This window comes from Cryptomeria japonica, chromosome 8, assembly GCF_030272615.1.
Source record: "Cryptomeria japonica chromosome 8, Sugi_1.0, whole genome shotgun sequence".
Lineage (NCBI taxonomy): Eukaryota > Viridiplantae > Streptophyta > Pinopsida > Cupressales > Cupressaceae > Cryptomeria > Cryptomeria japonica.
In genome coordinates this window covers 387779632-387807421 of record NC_081412.1, presented here as the reverse complement: position 1 = coordinate 387807421, position 27790 = coordinate 387779632, and the positions used below count along the sequence as shown (strand labels likewise).

General features: G+C 36.4%; 1 protein-coding gene across 2 annotated transcripts in view; it reads right to left on the bottom strand.

Moving 5' to 3' along the window:
- LOC131066847 (uncharacterized) overlaps window positions 1-27790 on the bottom strand; it is a 258474-nt gene that overhangs the window by 186978 nt on the left and 43706 nt on the right. For both annotated transcript variants that reach the window (XM_058001714.2, XM_058001713.2), the window contains 4 exons: window positions 4863-4959; window positions 4634-4725; window positions 4431-4500; window positions 3315-3405 (listed from right to left, as the gene is read on the bottom strand). In XM_058001714.2, coding sequence (XP_057857697.2) covers window positions 3315-3405; window positions 4431-4500; window positions 4634-4725; window positions 4863-4959 — 350 coding nt within the window. The remainder of the gene's footprint in view (window positions 1-3314; window positions 3406-4430; window positions 4501-4633; window positions 4726-4862; window positions 4960-27790) is intronic.

Sequence of the window (27790 nt, the reverse complement as noted above, 5' to 3'; positions counted from 1 at the left end):
ATAGCAATTTTTGGAAAGTAAAGTGTTGAAGAAAAAGATTTAACAATGTAAATATACGAGTTGCATAAAGAAGTAAGGAAAAGTTTGAAAGAATAGTACAATGAGGTAGATGAATAGAGTAGCATAGCAAATTTTGGAAAGTAAAGTGTTGAAGAAAAAGATTTAATTATGCAAATGTACGAGGCGCATGAAGAAGTAAGGAAAAGTTTGAAGAAGAGTACAATGAGATACAAGTAGCATGCTGAGATCAAAAAGAGAGAACAAGAATTTGAAATTGCAGATTTGGTTTAGCTAGTTGGCAAAAAACAATCCAAAGGGCCCCCAAAATTGCAACATAAAATAATGTATCAAAATCCCAAAAAAAATATAATCAATAGTGTTTTGTGAGAATCATCACTTCATGACAAATCCTCTACAACTCATGGGGTAGACTTGTCACATAGCTTTCAGACTTCTAAACAAATTATTTCATTTTCTCTTTCTGGACTTTTCATTTCCAGCTAAAAAGAGTTATAAATGGAATTCTTGTTCCAATGGAAAGATTGATGTGTTGTAGCTCCATATTTCTTATCAGAGATTGCATCTTTCGTAGATTACTCTCATTTTCCATCAGTCTTCCATTCACATTGTCCTATCATACATTTCATTTGCTCCTACTTGGGGTCATTGGTTCATGACCTACATAACCCGGGGACGCGTCCCCAGGTTAAAATCCCCCGTCCCCGTACCAAGGACGTTTCGGGGACTTGGGGACGGCTAGGGGACATCCCCCCGCCATCCCCCAAATTGCAAAATTTGTGGGAAACGTCCCGGAAACTTGGGGACGGCAGTGACTCTCAAAGGGGACGTCCCCCCGTTCCATAACCGTCCCGGGGACAGCCAGCCGTCCCCCTTTTCCCAGCATATTTAAATTAAAAAAAATTTTAAAAAGACTCAAATGCTCAAAAAAACTTTTTTTTATTTTATTATAGGTCTATAAAATTGGATTTTCATTAATATGATGGGTAAACATGTCTGAATCACTTCCAAAAGCACTTAGAAATAATGAGCAGCAGCCTGGTAATAAATTTCACAAACACTTAGAACACGGTAGTGCGTAAAAAAGTGATTGTAGGTCTGCAATATTGGATTTTTCACAATTATGAAAGGTAAACAGGTCTGAATCATAGCCAAAAGCACTCAGAAATATGAATAACAGCTTGGTATACAATTTCACAAACATCCAAAACTTGGTAGTGCATAAAGAAGCGGTTGTAGGTCATAATAGAAATGGAAGACTATGAAAATATCCTTCAACCAGAAATAAACAATGAACTACATGCAAACAAGTGTTGGCATATTGACAATGTATTTTCAATTATGAATGCATATTGAGTATTGACAATGAATTCTGAACACAAATGTGGTATGTTAAGGTTCTATAATGTACATATACTTGCTTTATCCATGTTTTCGTATGAATATAATGTATATATACATGCTTTATCTATTTTTCATATGAACATTTAAAATTTCACTATATATTTTAAATTTTCCCTATATTTTATATAGCCTTCCCCTTTGCCGTCCCCCCGCCGTCCCTAAAATTGGCAGAAAAATTTGCCGTCCCGGAAACTGGTCCCGCCGCCCCCTGCCGTCCCCGTCCCAGAAACTCGGGGTAACATAGTTCATGACACATTAACTTTTGCAATATACTCCAGAATAAAAGTATAATCACAATTTTACAAAGCAAATGGTCAACACTGATCCAACTTTTCCACTTGAATCACTAAAAAATGACATATATATTTCAAAGTTTAAAATGATGTAAACTAATGTAATGCATATTTTTTAATGCATTTTATGTTTACATTTTTTTTAAAGAATTCTAATTATTATATCTTTTTATAGAATTGACACTATTTGCTGATAAAATGCGAAAAAATCAAGATAAATGAGACATCATTCTTTATTAGTAAAAAAAAAAATTCTCTTTCATTTTTTTTGTGAATTTATAACTTAAAACTTTACTGCATGGATCTATTTTTTCCTCATTTTGATAAAATTATTTTTTTTAATAAATCTTCAAATGTAAATGTATTGAAAACGTAAATGTTTCCATGGGATGTAACATTTTGTCTTAGATAATTATCCAAAATAGAAAAAATAAAAAATTTATCTATTGCATCATATTTTTAATTGTTTTTTTTTAAATTTAGTAAATTTTGTAGAAAAGACAATCAACCTTATATTTTGGTGTAGATGACCTACTTTTAGTAAAAATAAAAAATATAAATATAAACAATAATTAAACTATTAAAAATATATATTTTTGAAAATTATAGTTATAGATTACAAAAAAAAAAAAAAAAATTATTTTAAACATTATTTACATTAGTAGGAGTTGTTGACACAGAAAAAATTCAATAATTTTATTATTTTGATAAATTAGCCTCAAAGTGGTGCTATATATGCATTAGTTAAACACTTTTAGATGGAAAAATTGTCGCCCACATTTATCTTAAGCTAGAATGAATCTAGCTAAACCATATGTTCGACAAAAAGTGAGTTTTAGTTGAATATGATTAGATATGTGTGTGCTAATAAGTTGGCTGAAATTGTGGCACAGCTTTGTACCTTTACCCTATATTAATCACGGGATGACCTGACAATAAGTATCACTTTAATTGTTACTCCTTAGAGGATGCCCATCAGGTTGCCCTTGGTCTAGTTGATAGCTAATGAGGGGTGGGTTCAAGATAATATGGTCTAGGATATAGCACCAAGTAAAGGTCATCACAGAACACATGCTAAAACAGGAAAGGAAGATCAACAATGTTCATGCAAGTGTAAGCCTCACACAAAAAGCTTAAAGAAGTCAAGGGAATCAGAAGCAATGGAACTATTTTAACTCAAGCTCCTGAAAATGGAGGCTGAAACCAATCCTATGCCTGACACTACCGATCACATGCCCATTGCTGATGGAGTTGAACCTGTTCACAAGGATTCTATAGAATAACAAGAAGAAGAACTGTGACTGCTACACTGACATGTCTTGCAAATGGTGACAAAACCTTCAATGAAATGTCAATGACGGATGGTATAGTTCAAAGTCATTTTGTTTTCCAGTTTTATTTTAAGACCAGGATCTCGATGAGTCTAGCTTTAAAGCTAGATGAAGTAGTCTATTTACATATATCAATCCCAATTAAAGTGCTTTTCAAACATTAAAAAAAAAGTGGTCATCTATGAATAAGTCATAAAGCAAGATGCATGCAATAGTGTCTTTTATTGACAAGCTAAAAATAAGAAAAAATGTTTTCTATCATACATACATTAGTAGCCAACCGTGGAATAAGAAGACCATCCCTATCATACGCATATTCACCTCTTGTATCATCAGTACATTTACAAGGCATTGTTGACCTAAAACAATAGAACGATAGATTAGAGAAGAAATGAAACAAAAACTGACCATAATAAAAACCAACATCTAAAAATTCATGAAACCTTAGGTTCCATAAACACTCAAATACATAAAATAAAACAGATAACACGTGCATATTTGTCTCATTAATCAACAAAAATAGAAATGTTAAAGGCAATGGTTATGCCAAATAAAATTAGAAATATAGAAGACGTAGCTTGAAGGCTTTTTCGAAAGGAAATATTTATAGTACAGCTTATAAAGCATTATTTTCCGAGATTAACAAATCACATCGCTCACAATTGCAATCAAGCCAAAAATATAGATCCATCATATTTAAGACAACTGGCCTTTCAAGCAAGCATCCTGTCAAGGCTAGTAAAAATTACATCTTTTTAAGTCAAAAAGTTCGCTAACCATATAAACCAAATAAAATTAAAGCATTTTAAGTAAACAATTCAAAGTTTTCAGACTTACATACACACTATTTTCCCATACTTGTGCAAAAGGGCCAAAGAATATATCTCACGAAAGGAAATTAAGATCAGTTACTTCATCCAAGTTACCAACAATATTTTAATAACATAAAATACAATAGCTTAGTGAAACGTACATACCCACTTTTAAATCGCCATGCCATCTAGGCATCCACGATTTTACTGTTTGATTTCACTTCATCTAAAGACTCAGTTTACTATATGACACTAAACAGAAATACTGTGTTTGAAAAATTCAGATTAGACATTAATTGCTATGATAATTAAAACTACTTTCCAGTTGGTGAACTCACGAGTAAAATTTTGAAGCATGCTTAAGAGAAACAAAACTGATAAGTGGATATGTACTTAACAACGAATAATCTTAATTTCCATATAACAATACTAAAAACAAAACTGATGAAGTGGGTAGTTACAAATTGATCTATCATTGACTTAGAGCTCATTAACAGGAATTTTTTCGAAGTAGCACTGAGGTATATCTAATCTAACAAAAATGGATAACAAATCAAATAAAAGAAACTTACAGTAGACAGTTGCCAGAGCAGGAGCAATGCATATCTCCTATTCTGCTTAAGGTCAGATCCACATGAGCATCTGAAAAGACAAGGTTTAGAAATATATCCATATAAAAGCTGCAAACATAAACAGCTAAGTAAAGTATCCACCACATAAAGAGAATGTCCTAGGGCTCTAAATCAAATATATTGTGGATATGAGGTTTGTTCACCTGCTGTGATCAAACACTTTGTAATGTACACAAAATCATCTGGAAAAAAGGTGTCATCATATTCGTTTACACATGATATTTTTTTTTTCTCCCTGTCACATTTAACATGTTACATTAAATCACATTCTACATCAGAGTTTGTCCCAAATATATGGTTTATCTCAAAAATCAACCCAACAATAACAATGTCCATAAAATACAAAAATGGTTGCTATAATTGCAAACTTACAATCCCCTGCTAATATCCCAACTAAGCAAGTTGCCATCCACATCTTCATTTTCAGAAAGAGATGCAGTTTTCTTTCTTCCAACCTGTGCAGCTTCTCCTGCATGCACCACATAATGTAAAAAATACTTGTTTAATAATCTAAGTCTGCTTGCTCAATATCTTACATGTTTCAGAATCAAACTCATTATTTTACCAGTGATTATATTGACAACCATTTTGTGGAAAAAATGTCACTATCATTTCGACAGAAGCATCACTCCCTGCAAGTTCTCTATTCCATCTTAATTGATCTTCTTACTTTTCTTCTCAAGATAAACTCTATAATCATGTTTTGAGAGCAGTCATTTTTTTTGCTCTAGCATACAATTAAAAACTCTAGATTGACAAGTTCCCCTTGCTCAACTAATAGAAAATGAAAATAAGGATTCACATCATTAATGCATTTACTTCTAATTTCCATGTCTTTACCAATATATTTTGGCTTCAACAATACGTAGAAACTTAAACACCTTTGCAGTTGATTCAGAAGCCACTACATGTGCATTGCATCAAACCTTCAATTCCAACACCAAAAGCCAACAACACTCAACCACATAATCTATTTCATTATAGATGAGTTGCTTTCATTAAACTATTTACATCTTTTGTAGTGCTACTACAATAAAAATTCTTATGAACGTATTTAATACGCCAATTACATCTCACAAGTGCATAAATAAGAGTCAAATATGAGATCTCGTATCCAGTGACATCCAAGCAGGAAAGAATAAGAGATTCAAGTGAGAATATTCATGCAGAAAACAATAGAGATCATTGGAGATCAAATCCATGGAAAGAAACGATACAAGAGATAACGTAACTGCAAATAAAGCATAAGAGAAAATTTATTCTAGTTTAGTTACCTACATTGCTAAAAGATAAGATTCAATCTGTTTTGGAAAATAGCAACAAATAAAGGCATTCAGAAATTAAACAGGTTTAACTATAAGAATTTTTAGATTGTTTTATGATTGGGCAGAAATTACTTATTCAGGGAAGAATACATTGCCTACAAATATGGCAAGACATATTTTAGAGTATATGAATATATGGAATGAAATTAGGTGACTTAACTGGGGAAAGGTTTTATTGTAAACAGAGAATGGCTCGCCTGCAAGTTTGGACTGCTCTGTTTATTGATTGTAATAAGAGCCAATTTTTGCTTCTTATTTCTAGAAAAAAGTTTATCACTTAAATTTTTTCCTTCATGTATCAGTAATTTATATTTTCGAATTTTTTAGGCAGACTTCTTTTCCAGAATTCTACCATTCCTGTTCATATTCACCTAGGCTCATCACAGTATTCTCCAAGCCCCGAACGCATTGTGAAAAGCACCATATATTGACTCAACCTGTTAGATTATTCTACTCCAATTTCACATCCCACTTGTCACTAATTGTAATACTTATTATCCCAATAACATTGGTCCTGATTGTAAGTTATGTATTGAAGATATTCCAAAAGGCCTTCAGAAAATTGCAATCGACATACATATCGTATTAGATAATTCTACTCAAACTTCTCATTTGAATTGACACTAATTGTTAAAACAGTGCGAGACACGCAATGGATTTCAAAGAATTGATTGATTTACAGAATGAGCAAGACGCTCATAAATAATACAAGAGTATTTACAAGAATAGCAAGTTTCTAATAAGAAACTGTTGAGAAGATCGTAGAAGATCTTACTAAAATAGAATATACACTATTGAGCATTAATACTAAAATTAACACTATTTTAATATTCTAATACCCTCCCTTAATGCTCAATCTATTAACTACACCTATAGACCCCCTGAATTTTACAAATTTATCAGGACCAAGGGGCTTGGTGAAGATGTCTGCTGGCTGCTTCGAGGTAGGAACATACAGCAACTGGATAGATCCGTCTTCAACCAGCTGTCGAATATAGTGACAATGAGTTTCCACATGCTTGGTTCTTTCATGGAAGATTGGATTCTTGGCGAGTTTGAGCACTCCCTGATTATCACAGAACAAGGGAGTTGGACCTGCCTGGGAGACATGCATATCCGCAAGCATTCGTCGAAGCCAAACCACCTCACAAGATGCCTTAACTGCTCCCCGATACTCTGCTTCTGTCAAGGAGAGAGCCACTGCCTGTTGCTTCTTACTAGTCCATGTGACAGCACCAAATCCCAAAATAAACACATACCCTGCTGTAGATTTATGGTCATCAACCGAACCTACCTAGTCAGAATCTATGTAACCACTGAGTGTAGGATCAGAACTCCGAGTGTACAAAAGTCCATAATCAGGAGTGCCACTCACATAACGCAACACACGCTTCGCTGCTATCCAATGATCAGCCTTGGGAGCTATCATGAAGCGTGAAATGTAGCTCACTGCAAAACTGATGTCAGGTCTAGTGGCAGTAAGATAGATGAGGCTGCCCACTAGTTGCTTGAACAAAGATTCATCCACAATTGGTGAAGATGACTGAGCTGAAAGTTTGAGCCCGAGTTCCATAGGAGTAGAGGCAGGTTTGCAATATGCATTCTGAACCTGTCCACAAGACTTCTGGCATACTTGGACTGAGAGAGAAAAATACTGTTCTCAGTCTGCCAGACTTCAACTCCTAAGCAGTAATGTAGAAGTCCCAAATCTGTCATATCAAAGGTGCGGCACAAATCCTGTTTGATCCCAGTGATCAAATGTGTTGAACTGCCATTAATGATGAAGTCACATAGACAACCACAAACAGAACATCATTACTAGCATGCTTGATATACAGGTTTGCATCAGATGGACTCCGCTGAAAACCATGATCTGTCAGGTACTTATCAATTTTCATGTACCAAGCCCGAGGAGCTTGTTTCAGACCATAGAGTGCTTTGACTAGTCTACAGACCTTCTGTTCTTGACCAGCAACCTTGAATCCTGGGGGTTGCATCATGTAGACTTCTTCCTGTAAGCCACCATTCAGAAAAGCACTCTTGATGTCCATCTGATGGACTTTCCAACTGAACTGGGCTGCCAAGGCAAGAACGAGCCGTATGGTACTCATTTTGGTTGTAGGAGCAAAAGTCTCCTCGTAGTCAATGCCTTCTTTCTGTGAGAACCCACGAGCAACAAGATGAGCCTTATACTTGTCTAGGGTTCCATCAGTTTTGTATTTTACTTTGTACACCCATTTGCAGCTAATGGGCTTCTTCCCTGAAGGAAGATCAGAAAGGGCCCAAGTGTGATTCTTCTGAAGACTCTGGAACTCAGCTTCCATAGCCTGTTCCCACTCAGGTATACCTTTAGCCTCTGAATATGTCTGAGGCTCAAAAACACTGTCTATGTTAGCCATGAGAGCAAAATTGACTGTAGGTTGCTGTTTGCTCTTATTACGGGAGGTTCTACCCTCAATGAGCTTAGTATCCCTGAGATCACCAATGGTCTTGGCCCACCATTTAGGCCGGAGAGTAGAAGTGCTAACATCTGGAGTTGTTGGAAGAGGCTCAGGATCAGGAACAGGAGCAGCAAGAGGAGGATTATTCTCCGGAGGGAACTCAGGTAGTGCATCATCGAAAATGGATTCTGCATCATCCCACCCATCAAGCGAACCTAATGGAAGAAGAACACTGTGAGGTTGATCCTCAAAACACTGCTCAAAAGAAGGCGACTGAACGAATCCTCTGTCTTCATCAAATACAACATCACGACTGAAGATAAGACGTTCAGTGTCTATATCTATCAGTCTGTAGGCCTTATGGTGATCACTATATCCTGTCATCATGAGTTTCTGACTTTTGGAATCCAACTTGGAGCGCTTAGCATTTGGAATCCAAACATAGGCAACAGAGCCAAAAACCTTCAGGTGGCTGATCTTAGGGTTCCGACCAGACCAAACTTCTTCTAGAGTCTTTCTCTTAACAGCCTGAGTAGGGGAACGGTTAAGGAGGTAGACAGCAGTAAACACTGCTTCAGCCCAATACTTATTCGAAACACTCCTGTGTCGTAACATTGAGCGAGCCATCTCAGCAACCGTACGATTGCGACGCTCGACAACACTATTTTGCTGAGGAGTGTAGGGTGTAGTCAACTGGCGTTTGATGCCATGGGTATCACAGAAGTTGGAGAATGCAGAAGAACAAAATTCCCCCCCGTTATCTGTCCTAAGAGTAACGATGCTACATCCAGACTCTTTTTCAACTAAGGACTTAAACTTCTGAAAGATACTAAATACATCTGATTTGTGTTTAAGAAAGTACACCCACATCTTTCTACTAAAATCATCTACAATAAGCAAAAAGTATTTGCAACCAGTAACAGAAGATGTATTCATAGGACCACAAATATCAGCATGAAGTAATTTAAGTACCTTAGATGAGCGCCAAGACTCTCCATGTGTGAATGAAGTCCAATGCTGTTTGCCAGCTTGACAGGCACCACATACTCCAAGATGCTGAGTCTGAATATCTGGTAACCCTGAAACAAGTCCGTCCCGCGATAGCTGAGAGAGATACTGAATGTTGAGATGTCCATATCTCTGATGCCACCAAGTGCTGAGAGGGGAGACACGAGCTGCCAGAGCCACTTCAAGAGAATCACCAGTGTCAAGAAGCCTGTATAGGCCATGATCCTCTAGACCAACAGCAACAGCAAGACGAGTCTCCCGATTAATGATGGAACACTTGTGAGCACTGAACACCACATCTAGCTAAGGAGAATTCCTCATAATCTAACTGACAGAGAGCAAATTAAGTTCCATATCAAGAACACAGTACACATTCAGGAAGATGAGATTCTTGCCACCATACTGTATCTGAACAGGGCCTCTGCCAACAACTGTATACTCCTCACCTCCGTCGAATACAACAGAATCACTGAAAGACTGTAAACCAGTCACGCCGATGAGAAAAGTGACGTGACGCACCAAAGTCGATGTACCAAGCAAAAGACCTGGCATGATCTGAAGACTTCTTAGCCATAAAGGCATAAAAGGCAGACTCCTTCTGCTCGGAATGTTCAGCAACATGCGCCTTCTGGTGTGACCCTCCCTGCTTCTTTTGTTCAGAAGCGAGCCTCTGACGGCAATCTTTCTTCATGTGGCCGTACTTGTGACAGTAATTGCACTGCACATTCTTCTTCTTAGCATTATCCTGTGTCTGAGAAGAGCCTTTCGGCTGAAAAGGCTGAGAGGACTGAAATTTGCCTTTATCCTTGTGAAAGGATTTGGCTGTAAAGGCATTTTCCAAGGAGGCTGACGTAGTACTGCTACCAAACTGTTGTTTCCAGCGATCCTGCTGCAGAAGTTTGGTGCACAATTTTGAAAACTTCAGGTCAACATTAGTTGAAGTAATATTGAGGGTCTCAATGAAGTGTTCATACGATTTCGGAAGACTTTTCAGAGTGATTACTACCATGTTTTCTTCCTCCATAGTCCGACCAATAACTTCGAGCTGATCTCGAATGTCCTTGATCCTCGTGAGGTGTTCCTGTAAGGACATGCGTTCGTCCATCATGATGGAGAACAGCTGATTCTTCAAAAATAATGCTCGGCTCTTGTCGGATGTCTCATGCAATTCCTTCAGATACTTCCAGATGTCGGAAGCTGTCTTGCCAGAAGGAATCTGCGGTAACTGATCATCAGTCACAGAGAGTTTGAGAAGCACAACAGACTCCCGATTGCGTTCATCAAACTTATCTTGATCTGCACCAGGTGTACCAGGACTGAGCTCTTTTCCCAAAACAAGCTGGTCAAGACGCCTATATTCGAAAATGGTCAACATACGCCGTTTCCAGATGTTGTAATTGTTGCCATTAAAGCGTTGAATGCCTTCTAACACTAGGTTGGTTAGAGAACCCATTTGCACGTTTCCCAATGCACTGAAAACGAAAAAAATGGAGAAGAGGCGTTGGCACAGAATTCAGAAATTTTGAATCCCACTGCAGAAACAGGGGCAAATGCAGGTACAGACTTCAAAAAATGAAGTACGACTGGCACGAATTTCAAGAAAAAAATTTCGACTGACCCAAAAAAATCCGAAGACAACCCAAAAATCCTTGCGAAAAACCCAAAAGGAATTTGTTGTCGGAATCTGGATCTGCTGGCTCGAAAATCGAGGCACCCAAAAAATTATGACGACGACCTAGTTGAGATCTCGAAAAACCCACCACGAATCTGTAAGAAAAAAATTTCGATTGAATCTGGAGGGTCAAAACCCTAGCCGAAAGTCAAAAAATGCGGGTTTGACCAAGTTGCAGGTTGCAGAAAAAATGGCAAGTCTGTACCACGCCAAAAAATGTCGAAAACCCTCGCCAGACAGACGCAAACAGGAAGAATCCCGTTACACGGCATAAACATAGTCCAAAACAGATTTTTGAACAAAAAATTTTCAAAAATCTGCAGCAAAACTAAGAGGCCTGAAAAATCTCAAAAAAGAATTCACAAATTCTTTATTCAGGCTCTGATACCATAAAACAGTGCGAGACACGCAATGGATTTCAAAGAATTGATTGATTTACAAAATGAGCAAAATGCTCATAAATAATACAAGAGTATTTACAAGAATAGCAAGTTTCTAATAAGAAACTGCTGAGAAGATCATAGAAGATCTTACTAAAATAGAATATACACTATTGAGCATTAATACTAAAATTAACATTATTTTAATATTCTAATAATTGTAATACTTATTATCCCAATAAGACTGATCCTGATTATAAGTTTTGTCTTGCAGATATTTCAAGAGACATGAAGCAAATTGCAATTGACATATATCTCCAAGTAGTCAAATGGCTATAATATTGTGTACAAAATTAAAATCAACCTCAAAAAGCACTTGGATTCTTTCACAAGTGCATAATTTTAAATAATGAACTAACTTGACTTTAAAAAAGGTGATAGATCAACTTCCTAAGGCTGTTTATTCCTATGGTTTTGATGCCTTTAGAAGGCAAATAGCAATTTCTAACTAAGCAGCAAGACCCTGAGAAATTTCTTTAAACAATCAAATCCTTACATCTCTATCCTAAGCATAATTTACTTTAAAATCCAACCTAACAAGTAGGCTCCATAAATTGTTTATAAATCCAAGAGTCCTATATGATACTATAGTTTTTGTCAAAGTACTAGATACAACAAAAAGGATAAGTGTCATCAACCTTTTGTCTAATAGTTCAAGAGAATTGAATTGTTAGCTCCCTTAGTAACAAATTCTCCAATTTACTAGTTCAAGTTCGGGCTTGCAGTCCAGAACTTCCCTCCCTCCCCCTTGGTATGCGTACACATTATATAATACATATATATTCACATAATGTTTCAAATAGCTTTTTGCACTCTTTTGAAAAATGCTTCTGCAAGATCATTCTCCTTCGCTTCTATTATGGTCCTTGTTTTTCAAATGCCATCATAAATTTCACCCAATCATTATTAATCCATATTAACATACCTAATCATACACATGATGGGCATACTAAAACTCAACATATTCCAGAAAAACCCACCACTCATCATCTAGAATCAACGCTTCGACCTTTTGATCTATATTTGTAATTGATTGCCTCCAAACATTCCAAAGAGTGTTGATGATCATAGCACTAAATGGCTCTCACACTTTCACAAATCATCTCAAGACAACAGCGTGTAATGCAAATCAAGCCTCTACAACCTTATATGATATGAAAAAATAAAACAAATTAAACAATTAAAAAATATATATATTAAAAAATTTGAAATATATACAAAAAATTACCTTCAACAACTCCACTTTAGAGAAAGGCCTAACAATAGCTTGTGGCAAATAATGATTTCTCACGAACATTTGAATCTCCTCAGCCTTGAAGTAGATTTCTTTAACCCTCTTGATCTATGTGCTATGCTAATCTTTTACAGCAAAAACTTGCAGGAGTACACAACTCATGGTGTCCAAAAAATATGTTCATATGTACCCTCTACTATTAAACCATCTACCTACAAGTTTTAGTTTTTCCATGATAACATGGGCAATTTTTTCAAGGTTCGTCGCCTTGATGGATTCAATTAGAATCTTGCCAATTAAGTTTGCATCCTTCATTTGCCCCTCACAATCAACAGCCTTCAAAAACATCATTCATTTAGGGCACACTACAATGACATCAATCAATAGCCTACTTTTGTAATCCTAAAATCCATCAAAAATGGACACCCTTGTTTTGGCCCATGTATCCTTTTGTGACGTTTTCACGCATCGCCCCATTGCAAATGGGGACCCCCCACTTTTCACTTTTTAGGGTAGTTGTTTTGCTTAGCTTGGCAATAGTCTTAGTCTTTAGCCTTTGGTTTCAAAAGGGTTTGGTGGAGAGAATCTTAGGAGTGCAATGTTCATCCTTAGGGTAAGTTTGAGTCAAATAGCGTTATTTGGTGTTGGAATTACAAAGTCTTGTTAAAATTGCAAAAGTTGTCAAAGATGCAAGAAAAGTTGCAAAAACGCAAGTTCAAGTTTGGAGTGGAAAATTTACTTGCGATTCCATCAAGAATACGGAATCACAAGTATTCCATACAAGTCTTGCTTTACAATGTAGAAAACAAACACAAAATTGTCGAAATGCATAGTGTTGTTGAAAACATTAAAGTTGTCAAGTGTTGAAAATGTTGCATCTTTGTTACAAAATGATAAAATGTTGCGTCTTTGTTACAAAATGATAAAATTTTGCCTTTCTAAAGGTTAATCAATTCACAATTTTTTTTATCAAAGTGTTGATGAGGGTCAAATCCCCAATCAAAGTTGTTGAACACCTATCCAACTAAAGCATTTCCCTTTCAAAATTCGCACTAAGGCAAAAAATTCAAGGACCAATGTAGGAGATTGTCCTAACTCTACCATTGACCTTGACACAATGCGGGAGAGTATCCCAAGTCCGCCATTCACTTGGAAAACTTGCTCCCAACTCCACCATTCAGCTTGCAAAAATGTTAAATGACCTCTAACTTCAGCCAAAGATTTGTTACACTAGAGGAAAATGTTGAAATACTTGTCTTGTCTTGCACCTAATGCCAAACTTAGCCTCAAACTCGGCTTTGCATAGGTGAAATAATGTTGAACCTTCATAAAACTCCACCATAACAAGAACTAATGCTGGAGTTACTTACAACTCCGCCTTAACTCCACCATTGAAGTTGCATAAACACCAATTTTGTGCTCGGTAAAAAGTTGTGCTGGACTTTCACCAAAGTCCGCTATGGCTAAGAGCCTAAGATTGTTGAAAGTTCGCCACTAAGTATGAAGAATGCTAGACTTGACATGAAGTCTGCCAATGGCATTGAAGATCGTTGAAACCCCTTTAAGGACCACCATGTAAGAAAATAGCAAATATGTTTCAAACTCCGACTTGACATAGTGTTGATCCCTCATGAACTCTACCAGCGTATGTGATACAATGCAAAAATTCCAAAGGTCCGACTTCACAATGAAAGACTTCACACAAAGTCCACTAGTGTTCAATGCAGGACTTCACCCAAAGTACGCCACTCAAAAGGAGAATGCAGGACTTCCATCCAAGTCCACCACAAGTTTAGGTTGCAAAATGTTGAAGTTTGGAATTAATGTTGTTTTCCCCAAGTCCACCACAAGTTTTCCCCCTTAATTTCTGACATTCAATGTTGTTGAAGGTCTGATCTCCTAAAATGTTGGTAAAATTGTAAATTGCATTGAGTAAGGTCAATGTCGGTCTTGCTCTTAAGTCCGCTATATTGAAGAGGAAGAAAATGTTGATGAGTAAGGTCAATGCCGGACTTGCCTCAAACTCCGCTATTAAGGTGAGTAAAGAGTGCAAAAGTTACTTCCAACACTGCCAAGATTGAAGGAAAACAGACCTAAAAAGTAAAACCCAGACCTAATTCGTATAAGAAGAGCAGAGACACTCTTGGGACAAGTGTGAATTGGAGGAAATTGGGATGGAGCACTTGATCTTTTACATGCCCCTTCATTGGTGAAAACAAACATAGCCGACTTAGGGTGGAAGAAACTATCAAATCACTTTCACAAAACATGTTTATTAAGTGTGAACGGCCAAGTTAATAAAGACGGCCGACTTAGCATGAGGGAAAATACAAAGTTCAAAAGGCAAAATGAAAGGTGTAATGCTAGCCGAACTAAATTCAATTCAATTCAACCATAAAGTATTCAAATCAGCCTGGTGTTGTGTTGAGAATGTAAAGTCAAGTTTGAGGGAGCGTATAAGATAAGGATCGAGTTCGAATAAAGAGTCATTCCAAATGCATGTCAATTCAAGGCAAATATAGAGGAAGATCAGGCCCGAGCAAGGAATAATCAGCAGATCTCAAACGAATTTTAATTAATTGCCTTTCAATTCAAAGTGAATTTTGTCAGCTTATAGGACAAATTTCAGGTTAAACATTGGGGCAATTTTGTGGAGCCTGATTTAATCTGAGCTGTGGAGGATATTTCAACAGTTTTCAAGCATGACCTGAATGAATTTGAGCAGAAATTCAAGATCAGATCTGACTGCAAACAATTTTCATCAGCAGAAAAGTCATTTCCAGAATTAAAATTCCAAACTCCAGATTGAGAGGGAAGTTTGTGAGGCATTTCATGTGAATAATTGGGGACTGATTCCCATGGATAAAGGAATTGCTCAACATGAATTGATAGTGCCAGGGTTTAAGTTTTCATTTTATTATTCTAATTTCTCTCACTGCACTTGACCTAGGGTTTTATTCATAATTGTAATTCAAGGAATCCTCTTTGTTTTGTAGTAATGGTAGAAACAAGGAATGATGGCGTGAAGAGATGTACTTCAAGCCAAGGAGGCAAATCAAGGATGAAGGGGATCAAGACAACATTAAAGGAAATCAATCATGTCAAGGATATTTTATACCTTTTCAAGAGGACATCATGATGCACATACATAAGGTGACATCATGATGCACATACATAAGGTGATAGCAAAGAACATTACAAGAAAGTGGATTTCCAAATATGAAAATGAAATACACAAGGATGCAATCATAACATACAATACAGTAATAGATACCCCAATAATGTGATGAGGTCAAGTCAATGAGGAGGTTGTGCATCACAAACAGCGATGGCAAATGAGGAGTTCATTAACAATAAGAAACCAAACTTACATATACAAGGATTAAGATCAAAATTGCAATATAGAGAGACTACATAACCTCGGTGATGGAGTCACCTCATGAGGGTATACATTTCCCAATGCACAATACATCAAGGAATTACAAACTACAACTTGATATTGCGACATGAAGTCAAGAACTGCACCAAGAAGAGACTAATTCAAGACATCACAATGATGAAGGTGATTTTGCAAAAATCTTGAATTTCCTCCGAAAATCCAACAATCAAGGCTAGTACAACAATGAAGATATTTCCTATGTCATACACAAGGATGATCAAGCATGAACAACAGGAAGGAGCTCAAGTCAAGTGTAGGAGAGTCAGAAGCAAGCATCACCAGGATGAAGTGCAATTGAAGGTCAAGAGTCCCAAATATGAAGATTGAAATGTAAATGTGATCAAGGAAGAGATAGTTTCAAAAGAGTTGATCAGAGTTAGAGACTTGATGTTGTTGTGTAGCTAGGTCGGTTCCCTTCGAGGGCCGACCTAGTGCACAAAATGCCAAGTGTCTTGTCAGCCAGGCATTTGGATATCTCATTTGTATGAGTCTAATTTGGGGCAGGCCCTATTTGGACGAACCACTTGTGTGTAACTTGTGATTAAGTTAAATATAACTTGCAACTAAGGGAGACTCATATGTAACTTGTAATATATAGGTTTGACCCTATCCTTGGAACCAAAAGTATATGGCCAACTTGAGGTCTATTAGGAGGTATTATATATGCAAGGTTATATATGCAAGGTCATGATTGCATCAATGGACATGAATTCAACAACATGAAGGACATGTAGTGTACTTGGGGGTGACAATAAAAGCTTATCGTCTATGGTTGGGAAGGCAACAGATCTGATGTTTGCCTGTCGTTAACGAGCACTACCATAAAATCAACATGGTATCAAAGCAGGTTCCTTCTATAGGGCCTAATCGCTTGAAGGTAGATCATGTGCTTTTGAGGGAGTTTGACATATCGTCGAAAGTAACATTGGACGAAGAGGTCAAAAGGTTGAGAGGGAGCATGATATTTCAGCTTCAGAGGAAGCATAACATTTCAGCTTCAGAGGGAGCTTGACATTTCAGCTTCATAGGGGGCCTAACATTTCAACTTCAGAGGAAGCCTGACATTCCAGCTTCAAAGGGAGCCACGTCATCATTTGGTTAATGAGTTCTTCTCTGTGAGGGAGAAGTTCGAGGTGCAATCCCTTGTTAATGAGTTCTTCTTTGTGAGGGAGAAGTTTGAGGTGCAATCCCTTGTTAATGCATTCTTCTCTGGGAGAAGTTTGAGGTGAAAGCCCTCATTCCACCCTCTACGAGTAGGTATGGTGGATCCACCCTTTGCGAGTAAGCATGGTGGAGATGCATTCTTCTCTGGGAGAAGTCTGAGGTTAGAGACCTCATTCCACCCTCTACGAGTAGGCATGGTGGTAATGCATTATTATTTTAGTTACCCAGGAGGGTTCAAATTTGTGATTTTGAGCTGGAGAATGTGATTGGAGTATTTGGAATCAGTCTGCTGTTTGCCAAACGCTTATATCATCCCTTTCATCAAGTCTAAGGCTGCCGTTTTGAGCTTGAAACCCCAGTGAGAGGTATCATACTTGCTGTAGTATGTCTGACAGACTTAGAGCAGGCCATACATGCCCAGGAGAGACCAATATCAGTCAGCAATGACCCTGAAATACACCACAGCAGTCTGAAACACTATGAAACTGAGCCATACCAGTCTGAGAAGGATTTAAGAAGAATTGTGTGGGTTTGCAGCTGTAGAAGTGCACCATACAAGTCTGGTACAGGACATACCAGGTCCCGAACAGTGATCTTGGCAGCGGTTTTTGGTATGCAACTTCATTTTTACTTGTATGAACAGTAATAAGCAACACGGTTGCATTATTGTCAAGGCATTCATGAAAGCATTAATAGCAATGTAATTTCAGTATTGAAATGTGAGTTAAATCTGAATATTGACGTTATAAGCATCTTCTTGTATTTGTATTTGGTTGTTTCACTTGCTATTGGATTAGTAGATGCAATATTATGTTTATTATTGGATTGGCTTGATATCCTTTTGTCATTGCAAAAAACATCACAAAAAAAAGAGTGCAAACTAGGGCAGCCCTTTACAGTCTAACTAAACTACCATCAATAAACAATTCTCTACTTCCTCCAATATGCAAAATAGATCATCCTTTACTGTGGTGGGTATTCAAGTTTTTTCCCTGCACTGTAAAGCTTTTTATACAAATCTTTTCTTTTATTTCAGGATCTTCTTTCCATAAGAATCTTGGTTGATAAGGATAGAGAGTGACCCTATCACAGATTGACTATTTGCTCAAGAACTCCTGTTCTGATTTAAACTTATCCCAAACACCTTTTGAAATGTTCTTTCTAATTCATCTTAACTTTGTCTAAGAGATTCAAGCAAAGAATCAATCGTTTTTCCATCTTCCATGATTCAAATGATAATTGAAGACCAAATTTCTACTTAGCTTAAATTGAAATCAATAAACAATAACTAGAACTACCGATTACTAACCTAAACTACTGAAAACTGAATATATGTAAGTGCCAGTCACTTACCAGAAGAAATTTGAAAAAGATCTCCTCACTGTTACCCTACAAGCTGGCAAGAAACCAGCTCTAATACCACTGTAATGTCCCCAACATGATTGTTGACATCACCATAGCTGAAATATATTGGATTGATTACTCTTCAAACTACTATTGAAGAATTCATTAGCTGCTAAATACAAATAATAAATGCAACTAGAACACCTGTTATAGCTGCTCATTCAAATCGTATATGTAACTGGAACATCTATTAAAGCTGGTAGAATTTATTCCAAACATTTATAATCAACAAAAGAGAAAAATTCTGACCTTCAAACGGAGGCCGATTGTTGATTGAAACCCATCAAAAACTTGCCAAACAATTTTAAAATCTGATGAAGATCTGAAAATACATCATAGACTGCCCATGGTGAACTGTACAGTCCAATATTTCCCTTAAAATAGTGTTGTGACCACTCTCTAATGCAATGGTAATCCTATGAAAGGTGTGGTGTGTAATAAAACATTAAACTCAGGAAAATAATTAATTAAATATAACTTGCCTGAAAATATTAATTTAGACAACTTAAATTTAAGTAATAAAAATTTAATTTCTTCTCCAGAAACTTGGGCCAAAAAATGGGGACATCACACGGCTATAGTTAGAGGCATCAATAGTCTTCAAAAATTGAATCGATTCCTTCATTTAATACTCATGCCCCTTTCCTTAATAATGTATGACAACTATATGGGAAAATATAGTATCGCTAGACTTAAAGTCGGGTTTGGTCAAACAAAAAAAATATAAAATGCTTCCACTCCTAAAATATTTGTTGTGAATATTATCTGTTAATATTTAGGAAACCCTTATAATGCAATTTATCGAAAACCTGAAATAATAAAATTCTATGTTTATTCAACACATACCAGCAATTGATAGTATTTGCTTGCCAATGATTTTTCAATAAATCACCAACCGGGAAGTGATATCTCACTTCTATAACACAAATCTGAAATCTCACTCATGTAATCTGAAAAATCATTTAGCACAATGATGAATCCTATGAGAATCCACTCAATCAGCTAAGTGGATTTTTGTCACAAAACTGATTGACTGTTACATCCCACTTGTGCCCTAGTTGTTAATATGCACTGTTTACAACATGATATATGTTTGCCCTAGTGCATTTATGGTATACTTGCAAGATGTTTAACTTGCCCTAGTTTTCATGTTTAATTTGAACAAATGTACCCTAGTTTTCATGTTTAAAAGGAATGAATGCGCCCTACTTTTTCATGCTTTAACTGAATGAATATGCTCAAATGTTCATGCATATCTGAATGATGTCAACTATGCTTGTAATGATGATTTGATTAATCTTAATTGGTAAATTGATGAATTTTAACATTATGATATGATGTTTTACCTTTGTCAATGAATTATAAAATGTCAGAATAGGACAAGATTTTGGATCTAATTGATTTAATTGGCCAAGTGTGTGCAGGAGATCGCCGTCCTCTGCAAAGAGAGGGAAAGTATCATCAAGTCGGGAGGTAAAGGGAAGAAAGAACTCATGCCTTCTAGAACTCTAACCCTGAGCCAGGTAGACTTATGATTGACCTTGTTGAACCTTGTTGGTCATCGCGCCAGAAAAACCTAGATGGTCCGCATAGAGATTTTAGGGTTCACAACCCTAGGTTTTTGTTTACATTTCGAGGTAGCTCGTTATTATTATTTTAAGGAAATTTTAATTGATTATTTAATTAATTAATTATTTAAATGCCTCAGAAGCTCATATTTAATCATGTATAAATATTTATAGAAGTATATATCCATATAGATACATATATGAATATACAAAAAAAAAATCTAGCATCAAAGGTAATGTTATTTTAAAAAAGAAAAGAATATAATATACTTACCATGGGTCGATTCCTTTAGGTAACATTGCCAAGTTAAGTGCATTGGCATGGCAAGAAGTAATATAAACATTTTTTTTTATAACCTTCCTTCCTAGCACTAAATATATTAAGATTCTTTTGGATATTTGATTATGATAGATTTATAATTCTATCGGGCTGTTAAAGAAATTTGCAAAAATAACGTGAGGCTTTTTAAATCACATAGCCTTGGAATATTTTTTTTTAAGGCATAAGTAATAAAGGGGGGATTATTCATTCTATGGATACGAAAATAAGATTTTTCTTTTCCATCGAGCATTTTTGGCATGAGCCTGAGAAGCTTCTCCAGGAAGCTCAAAACGTGAAAAACGCGTGAAGATGGAGCACGAATGTGGCGTGACTCCTAGCAGATTTGTGATTCAGCCTGGTATTAGGGCATTTTGGCAACAAAGGAAAACATGCTGGGAAATACATAAGCCAATATGGAAATAGAACGATTCACTTCTGGATTTTTCAAACGGCAAGATAGAAGGGTTTTGCTCTGCGTTTTTATCATTTTTCAGCTCTGCTATTTCTTCCTATTCTGCCCACGATTTACCATTTACTGCTCTACGTTTCCTAGAGTAGAGGGTTGGCAAAAGGAGGGGTGCTGGAAAACAACCTTCAGACGTTTCTCATCATTTTTCAAGTCATGTTTAAGCTCAAACCCTAACGCCTTAGTATACTTCTTTCATTACTTGAGTATGGAAAATAGAAAATGAAATAGTCAGAAATAAAATACAGCTTACTGTTATTCCATTCACTATGTGCATTTTAAAATAGGAAGTTATTCTTATTTTCCCTAATCTGTTCTTAATCGATGAAGAAGGGTTAATATAGTTTTTGAATGTATTTTCTCATAACCTGAAAAGATGCAATATATATGTACACACACACACACACACACACATATATGTATTTGTATATACATATATGTATATGTGTATATACATGTGTGTATCTATATATATATATATATATACACACACACACATATATATACACATATACATATATGTATGTATATATACACACACATATATATACACATACATATATGTATATATATATATATATATATATATATATATATACGGATAACTAATTTGTCTTTGCAAGTCTGATTTAGAATGAGAAAGTATTACAGAATGTATATATACATATATGTATATGTGTATATATATGTGTGTGTGTATATATATATATATAGATACACACATGTATATATATATATATATATATATATATGGATAACTAATTTGTCTTTGCAAGTCTGATTTAGAATGAGAAAGTATTACAGAACCGATACTTCTGATTTTTGGGAAAAGGGTTTTGATTAGTCTGCAAATTTAAAGGAAATTCACATCTTATTACATTATGAATTTGCTGTCAGCTTCTTTATACAACGGAAACTCTGTTCATTCATGAAATTATAGGGTACTATGTAGATATCTGAGTTCCTTAATAAGACTTCTAGTTAAGCATACATCACTATGTCTGGTTGAGGAATAATCTCCACTGCTAAAAACCCTTAGACTGTAGCAGCAGTCTTCTTGATATTGAGTAAAATTTATATTTGTTTCAAGTAAATTAAGTCTAAAATCGAAAGTATCTGGTAATACTTAACATGTATGTGAAGGTAATCTATATTGGTGTATACCTGTCTATGTACATTAGCATATACTAGTAACTGTATATCGGTATGGTTACGACTGGTAATCAGCTAGATGAAGCAACTGATAATACTTAGCATATGTGTGAATGAATATATATTTGTGTATACGTGTATATATACTTTAACATTTCCCTGTAAGTGTATTTCAGTATGGTATATAACTGCATATTAGCAGAGATAAGCTAGTTAAGCTTTCGAACCATATCTCTCAGTTTAGAGAGGGTACTCTTCCTAAGACTTGAAATAAGAAGATTTCTTACCTCTTAAATGAGCAATCTCAGATTTGTCTAAGTTTGAAATAACATCAAAACAGCTGTATCAGACAACTTATCTAATTGAGATTTTCATCTCTGGACTATGATATGAACTAATACACTAGCCTAGGAAGGTAGTGGGTAGAAGGGCACCGTTGTACATCGATGCAAATAGCATCACCATTGAGAGATTACTCTCAAGATGCCTGGACAACAGAGTCATGTCAGGCAAAGTCTATATTCCATACTTATGAGTTGGATGTACAATTGGCGGCTCTTATGCCCCCTATTTTCCCATGCCAAGAATTTAGTTGAACCATCACAAAACATTGTAATCTTTAATGAGAAGAAATAAACAGTAACTTTAAGAGTACTAGAGTTGTTAACAAATGAAAGTTAAACATACATATTGACATAATTCCTATATGAGTTCAGTCGAATCCATTTGACCTTTGATCCATGCCAAGAAGGGTGGTGATCATTAACAACATGTTAATTCGTGTTTGCAGTGTTAAACCTTGGCCAAGGTGGTGTTGTATAATGCATGCAACCGTCTGATCATTAGTACCAAATACACCTCTAGTCAGCAACGTCATACTAGCAGGGAGTTACCCTTAGTGTATGACCGACTAGAACGTGTAGGTCCTAAACACCAAGTCTCAAATGGCATTGAGTTCCACTTCCAATTACCTCCCTATGAAGGATCGAGCCAATCTAGTTGGATATGGCATGGAGGGCTAGATAGTTCGTGGTTAGGCGGAAAAGCACCCTGATGATACTTTCCCTCCTCATTGGTAACTTGATAAAGTTATAAAGTTCAGAATGTTAGCATTAGATGAAATGTACTCTCTAAACCCTCTCTTTCATTTAATGCAATGTTAGTTATTTTCTCGTCTTACATATATGTTTAGTTTAGAGCAATGTAATTACTTTCAGATATTGTTTATCTCGTTCAAAAAAAAAAAATCTCTTCCTTTATATGTTATGTTGCAATGTTCAGGATTAACGGTTATATTTGTTTCAGCAAGTTTCATTTAGCTTTAAATGCTTCATTTAAATTTATGCATGTTACATTGACAAAAAGGTTTTTGTCCTTCAACTGGAGAAGGAACCAAGTTTAATCTCTCCAGACTGGGATTTGTAAAATAAAAAAGCCAAGAATGTCTTTTCCTACTTATTAATCTCTTTGTATACCCTTTTTGTTGCTTTTTCGAAAAAGCACATTTTGACCAAGTTCAACCTCTCCAAACTAGAATTTGTAAAATAAAATGCCAAGAATGTCTTTTCCTACGTATTAATCTCTTTGTATATCCTTTTCCTTTTTGTTGCTTTTTCGAAAAGCACATTTTGTTTATCGTCGCTTTTTCAAAAAAAAATGCTTTTTGTTTTTGTTGTTATTTCAAAAAAGCATTTTTCCTTTTTTTCCCCCAAGCAACTTTATTAACTTAATTTTATATTTTAAAACCCAAAAATTCACTTTATAAAATAGCTAATTAGATAAATCTGTCCAAGCTTAGACAACTTACTTTAATTAATTAATTAATAATTTGATTATTTCCCGTACAATTGCCAAAGTTACAAAAAATGATAAAGTAGCCCTAAATATGAATTATGAGGCACCATCAATATCCTATGTGCATAGAAAATTGATCATGTGCAAGTTGGCATTCTCCAAAGCTGACAACACTTCCCCAAGAAGTGTGGAGTACTCCTAGAATGTCAAATCTACAAATGAGTGGCACCATTATACTTCTCTTGGCTCTTGGAACTCTCTACCACTATTAGAATACTTTCCCAATAATGTTGGTGCTCTCTAAGAAAGCGAAGTCTTCCAAAGATATTGTAATGGAACAAAAACAGGATATTACACATTGAGTAATGTTTTCATTTTTCACTTGTACTAGTGCATACAATTCCTTGTTGTAAGTGCAATACTTTAGTATTGTGCCATGAGATGATTGCATCCTTGGATTAGGTGTAATAACAGTATTTCCATACCCTTACTACACTTTTGTGTCCATTTTAGACCTTTACCCATGCGTGTGTTTTACATATCATTTTGACCCTTTTTGCCTAGCCCTTGTCATTCCTTGGTCATATTGTTCCCCATTTCTAATGCTCTCCTAAGCCTTGTTTAGCCTCCCTAAGTGTTGCCTTTTATTTAATTTTGACCCCAACCCATGTCCTAAACCTTCCTTTTGTTCCCCCTAAGTTGTTGATGCACAATCAGAAAAACCAGAAGCATAAATCATATAAGGCAATCACAAACCCAAGATTCATGCCAAATTCCTACTCCTACCAATAGAGAAACGAAATTGAATGCAAAAACAAAGTAAATGAAATCATACCAAATCTACATTCATTCGGATATCCTCCATTGTCCTCCACTTTTTCAAATTGCTCTCAAATTTTATGTGTGCATGAATTCATGAATTGAAATCTCAAGATTCATGATTCAAAAATACTTAGAAGATGTGATTAGTTTGAATGAGGAGAGTGTTATCACTGATTAAAATTGGGTTTTTCTTTTCCCATGATTGGCTAGGGTATGTTCAAATTTTCGAATAGGGTGTAATTCCAAATGCTTCAGCTTTGTTCTAGACCTTAAGGGTTTAAGGGTTTTTGATTTTAGATCCTATCGTATTTGTTTTAAACCCTCTGGTTTCTAATCTATCGTTACTTTATTCACTTAAGTTATGGGTCGTGGGGTCGTAGGAAGTGTTCCCCCTTGTTGTTTGCCTAGGCGGTTATGTCAATTAATTGAAAAATCTATGCCTTGTATGCTTTTCTTCTAAAGTTGTCGGGCCCAGTAACTAGTGCACATCTCGCGGATGGATCCACGGCTCGCGTTATTTCGCTAGGCGAAATTGCGCGTAGTTTATACCCCGCGAAATAGCGAAAACCACATGGCATGCCACATAGATGATCCAGCTAGTTGTTGACAGCGAGTAAAATGGTGGCACGTGGCACAAATCACAACAGTCAGCAGGTCAGGGTTAGAGGCTAAAAGGCGGGCCCCAGAGGTGAGTCAGGTCACAGGTGGATATGACCTGGCGGGTACAGCTGTTAATAACACCTGGAGCCCTGTGGTTTCCTTCTGGCAAATGACAGAGTGACAAATCAGCGCCGCAGGTGACTGGATGCCAAGTGTTCACGAAGAGTCAGCGGGCCCACCCTTCCTGAGAGCCTTTTCAAAAGGTTAAATGCCGATCAACTTGAGAGATGATCCAACGGTCCGCGCTATTTCGCAAGGGTAAGGTGCTCACTTTTTATGCCCGCGAAATAGCGAGAATGAACGAGAGCCGTCCATGTGTCATGATGATGCCCTGGAGGATGTGGCTGTTGAGACGAAAGTGGGGCCTGTTGTGACCATTTCACACATCGCCCCATTGCAAATGGGGACCCTTGTTTTTTTGCTTTTTTAGGGTTTGTTTTTGGTCTTTTAGGGTTTTGTTAGTTAGCCTTTGCATTTTGAGTGTCGCCCAGGTGATCACATGGATAAGCAAGTCCGGCTTGAGTGATGTCTTGATCCTGAAATTTGGCTAAGTCTGGAATGTCCTGAAATTTGGCTAAGTCTGGAATGTCCTGGTCCTGAAATTTGGCTAAGTCTGAGAGTCCTGATCCTGAATTTGACTAAGTCTGGAAACTGAAAAACCTCAAAAAACTAGATTTTGCAATATAACTCCTGGAGGTCTGAAACCACTCTCAAACATCCTGAAAGTATATATGGAATATAACTTAAAGTATAAGAAAGACATCTTTCTTCTTTCTTATACTTAAATGTTATATTCCATAAAAATTATCCTGATAGAGAGTTCCAAAAGTCAAATTTCGCTCCTGTCCTTCACTGAGGATCCAGAGCGAATTTCACTCCTGTCCCTCTCAGGAGGACCAAGGCGAAGCGCTCCTGTCCCTCTCCAAGGGTCCAGAGCGAAAAAACTTAGTGGACTCATTCCTGACCTTGTTTGGACAAATTGAGACATCAAAGGCATGAAGGAAGACGCAATCGATCCGTTGAAGATAATTTTCGAAGCTAGCAACGCACAAGTGAGCTTATAATTGCAAAATCGCTCCTGTCCCTCACCAAGGGACCAGGGCGAAAATACTTATTTGAGCCATTCCTGGCCTTGTTTGGTCAAATTGGAGCATCAAAGACACAATGAAGGACGAAATGAGCATGATAGAGCATCCAGACTTGACAATGATATGATAAGGTTTTGTTTTTTTTTTGCCTAGAAGGTCAAATTCGCTCCTGTCCCTCACTGAAGGACCAGAGCGATTTCCTTTATATGCACAATTTTAAACCTCTTTTGGACATTAACTTTTATTCATAGCATGAAGTAAGGTGAAATCTTCCCTAGCAAAGGAAATTTGAGATGAAAATTGTAGTGATTTGGCCTTGAGGACAAAAATCGCTCCTGTCCCTCACTGAAGGACCGGAGCTTGTTTTTCAAAGTTGCACTGTTCTTGCAGGATCAAGACAATTTTATGATTTGAGAAGACCAAGGAAAGCATGATTTATCCATTGAATATAATTTGGAAGGCTAACTAAGGACGGAAATATGCTAAGATGACAAAATCGCTCCCGTCCCTCACTGAAGGACCGGAGCTTGAATTCCAAGTTTGCCTTATCCTTCCAAGATTTAAGTGATTTCGTGATTTGAAGAGGTCAAGGGAAGTATGTTTTGCCCGTTGAATATAACTTGGATGGGTCACAATGAAGAAAATCAACCCAAATAACGAAAAGTGCTCCCGTCCCTCACTGAAGGACCGTCCCTCTTCTCTAAAAATACAAATTTCTTGCAAAGGCAAGGCAAGTTGCGTGATTGAAATGAATGAAAGAGGGTAAGATTCATCCATTGAAGATAATTTGGAAGACTAGCAGAGGACGAATTGGCTTAAAAATGAAAAGGAGCTCCCGTCCCTCACTGAAGGACCGGAGCTTGAATTCCAAATTTGCATTATCCTTGCAAGATTTAAGTGATTTCGCGATTTGAAGAGGTCAAGGGAAGTGTGTTTTATTCGTTGAATATAACTTGAGTGGGCCACGAAGGAGAAAATCAACCCAAGTTGCAGTAAGCGCTCCTGTCCCTCTCCAAGGGACCAGAGCGAAATTATCGATATTCATTATTTTTTGCCTTATTTCCTCAAATCGCATTAAGATGCCAAATTTGCAAAAAAATTCGAAATATTTTTGAAAAAATTTTAATTAAATTGGCATTTAATGAAAAGCGCATGGCATTTAATAATTAATTTAGCCTTTAAAAAAATCAAAATTTTAATTGCAAAGGCATATAAATTAATTAATTATTAAATTAAATAAAAAGAGAGCGCTTGGGGTTTTATTTTAAATGTTTTTACAAAGGTCGGCCTCCTCTTTATTT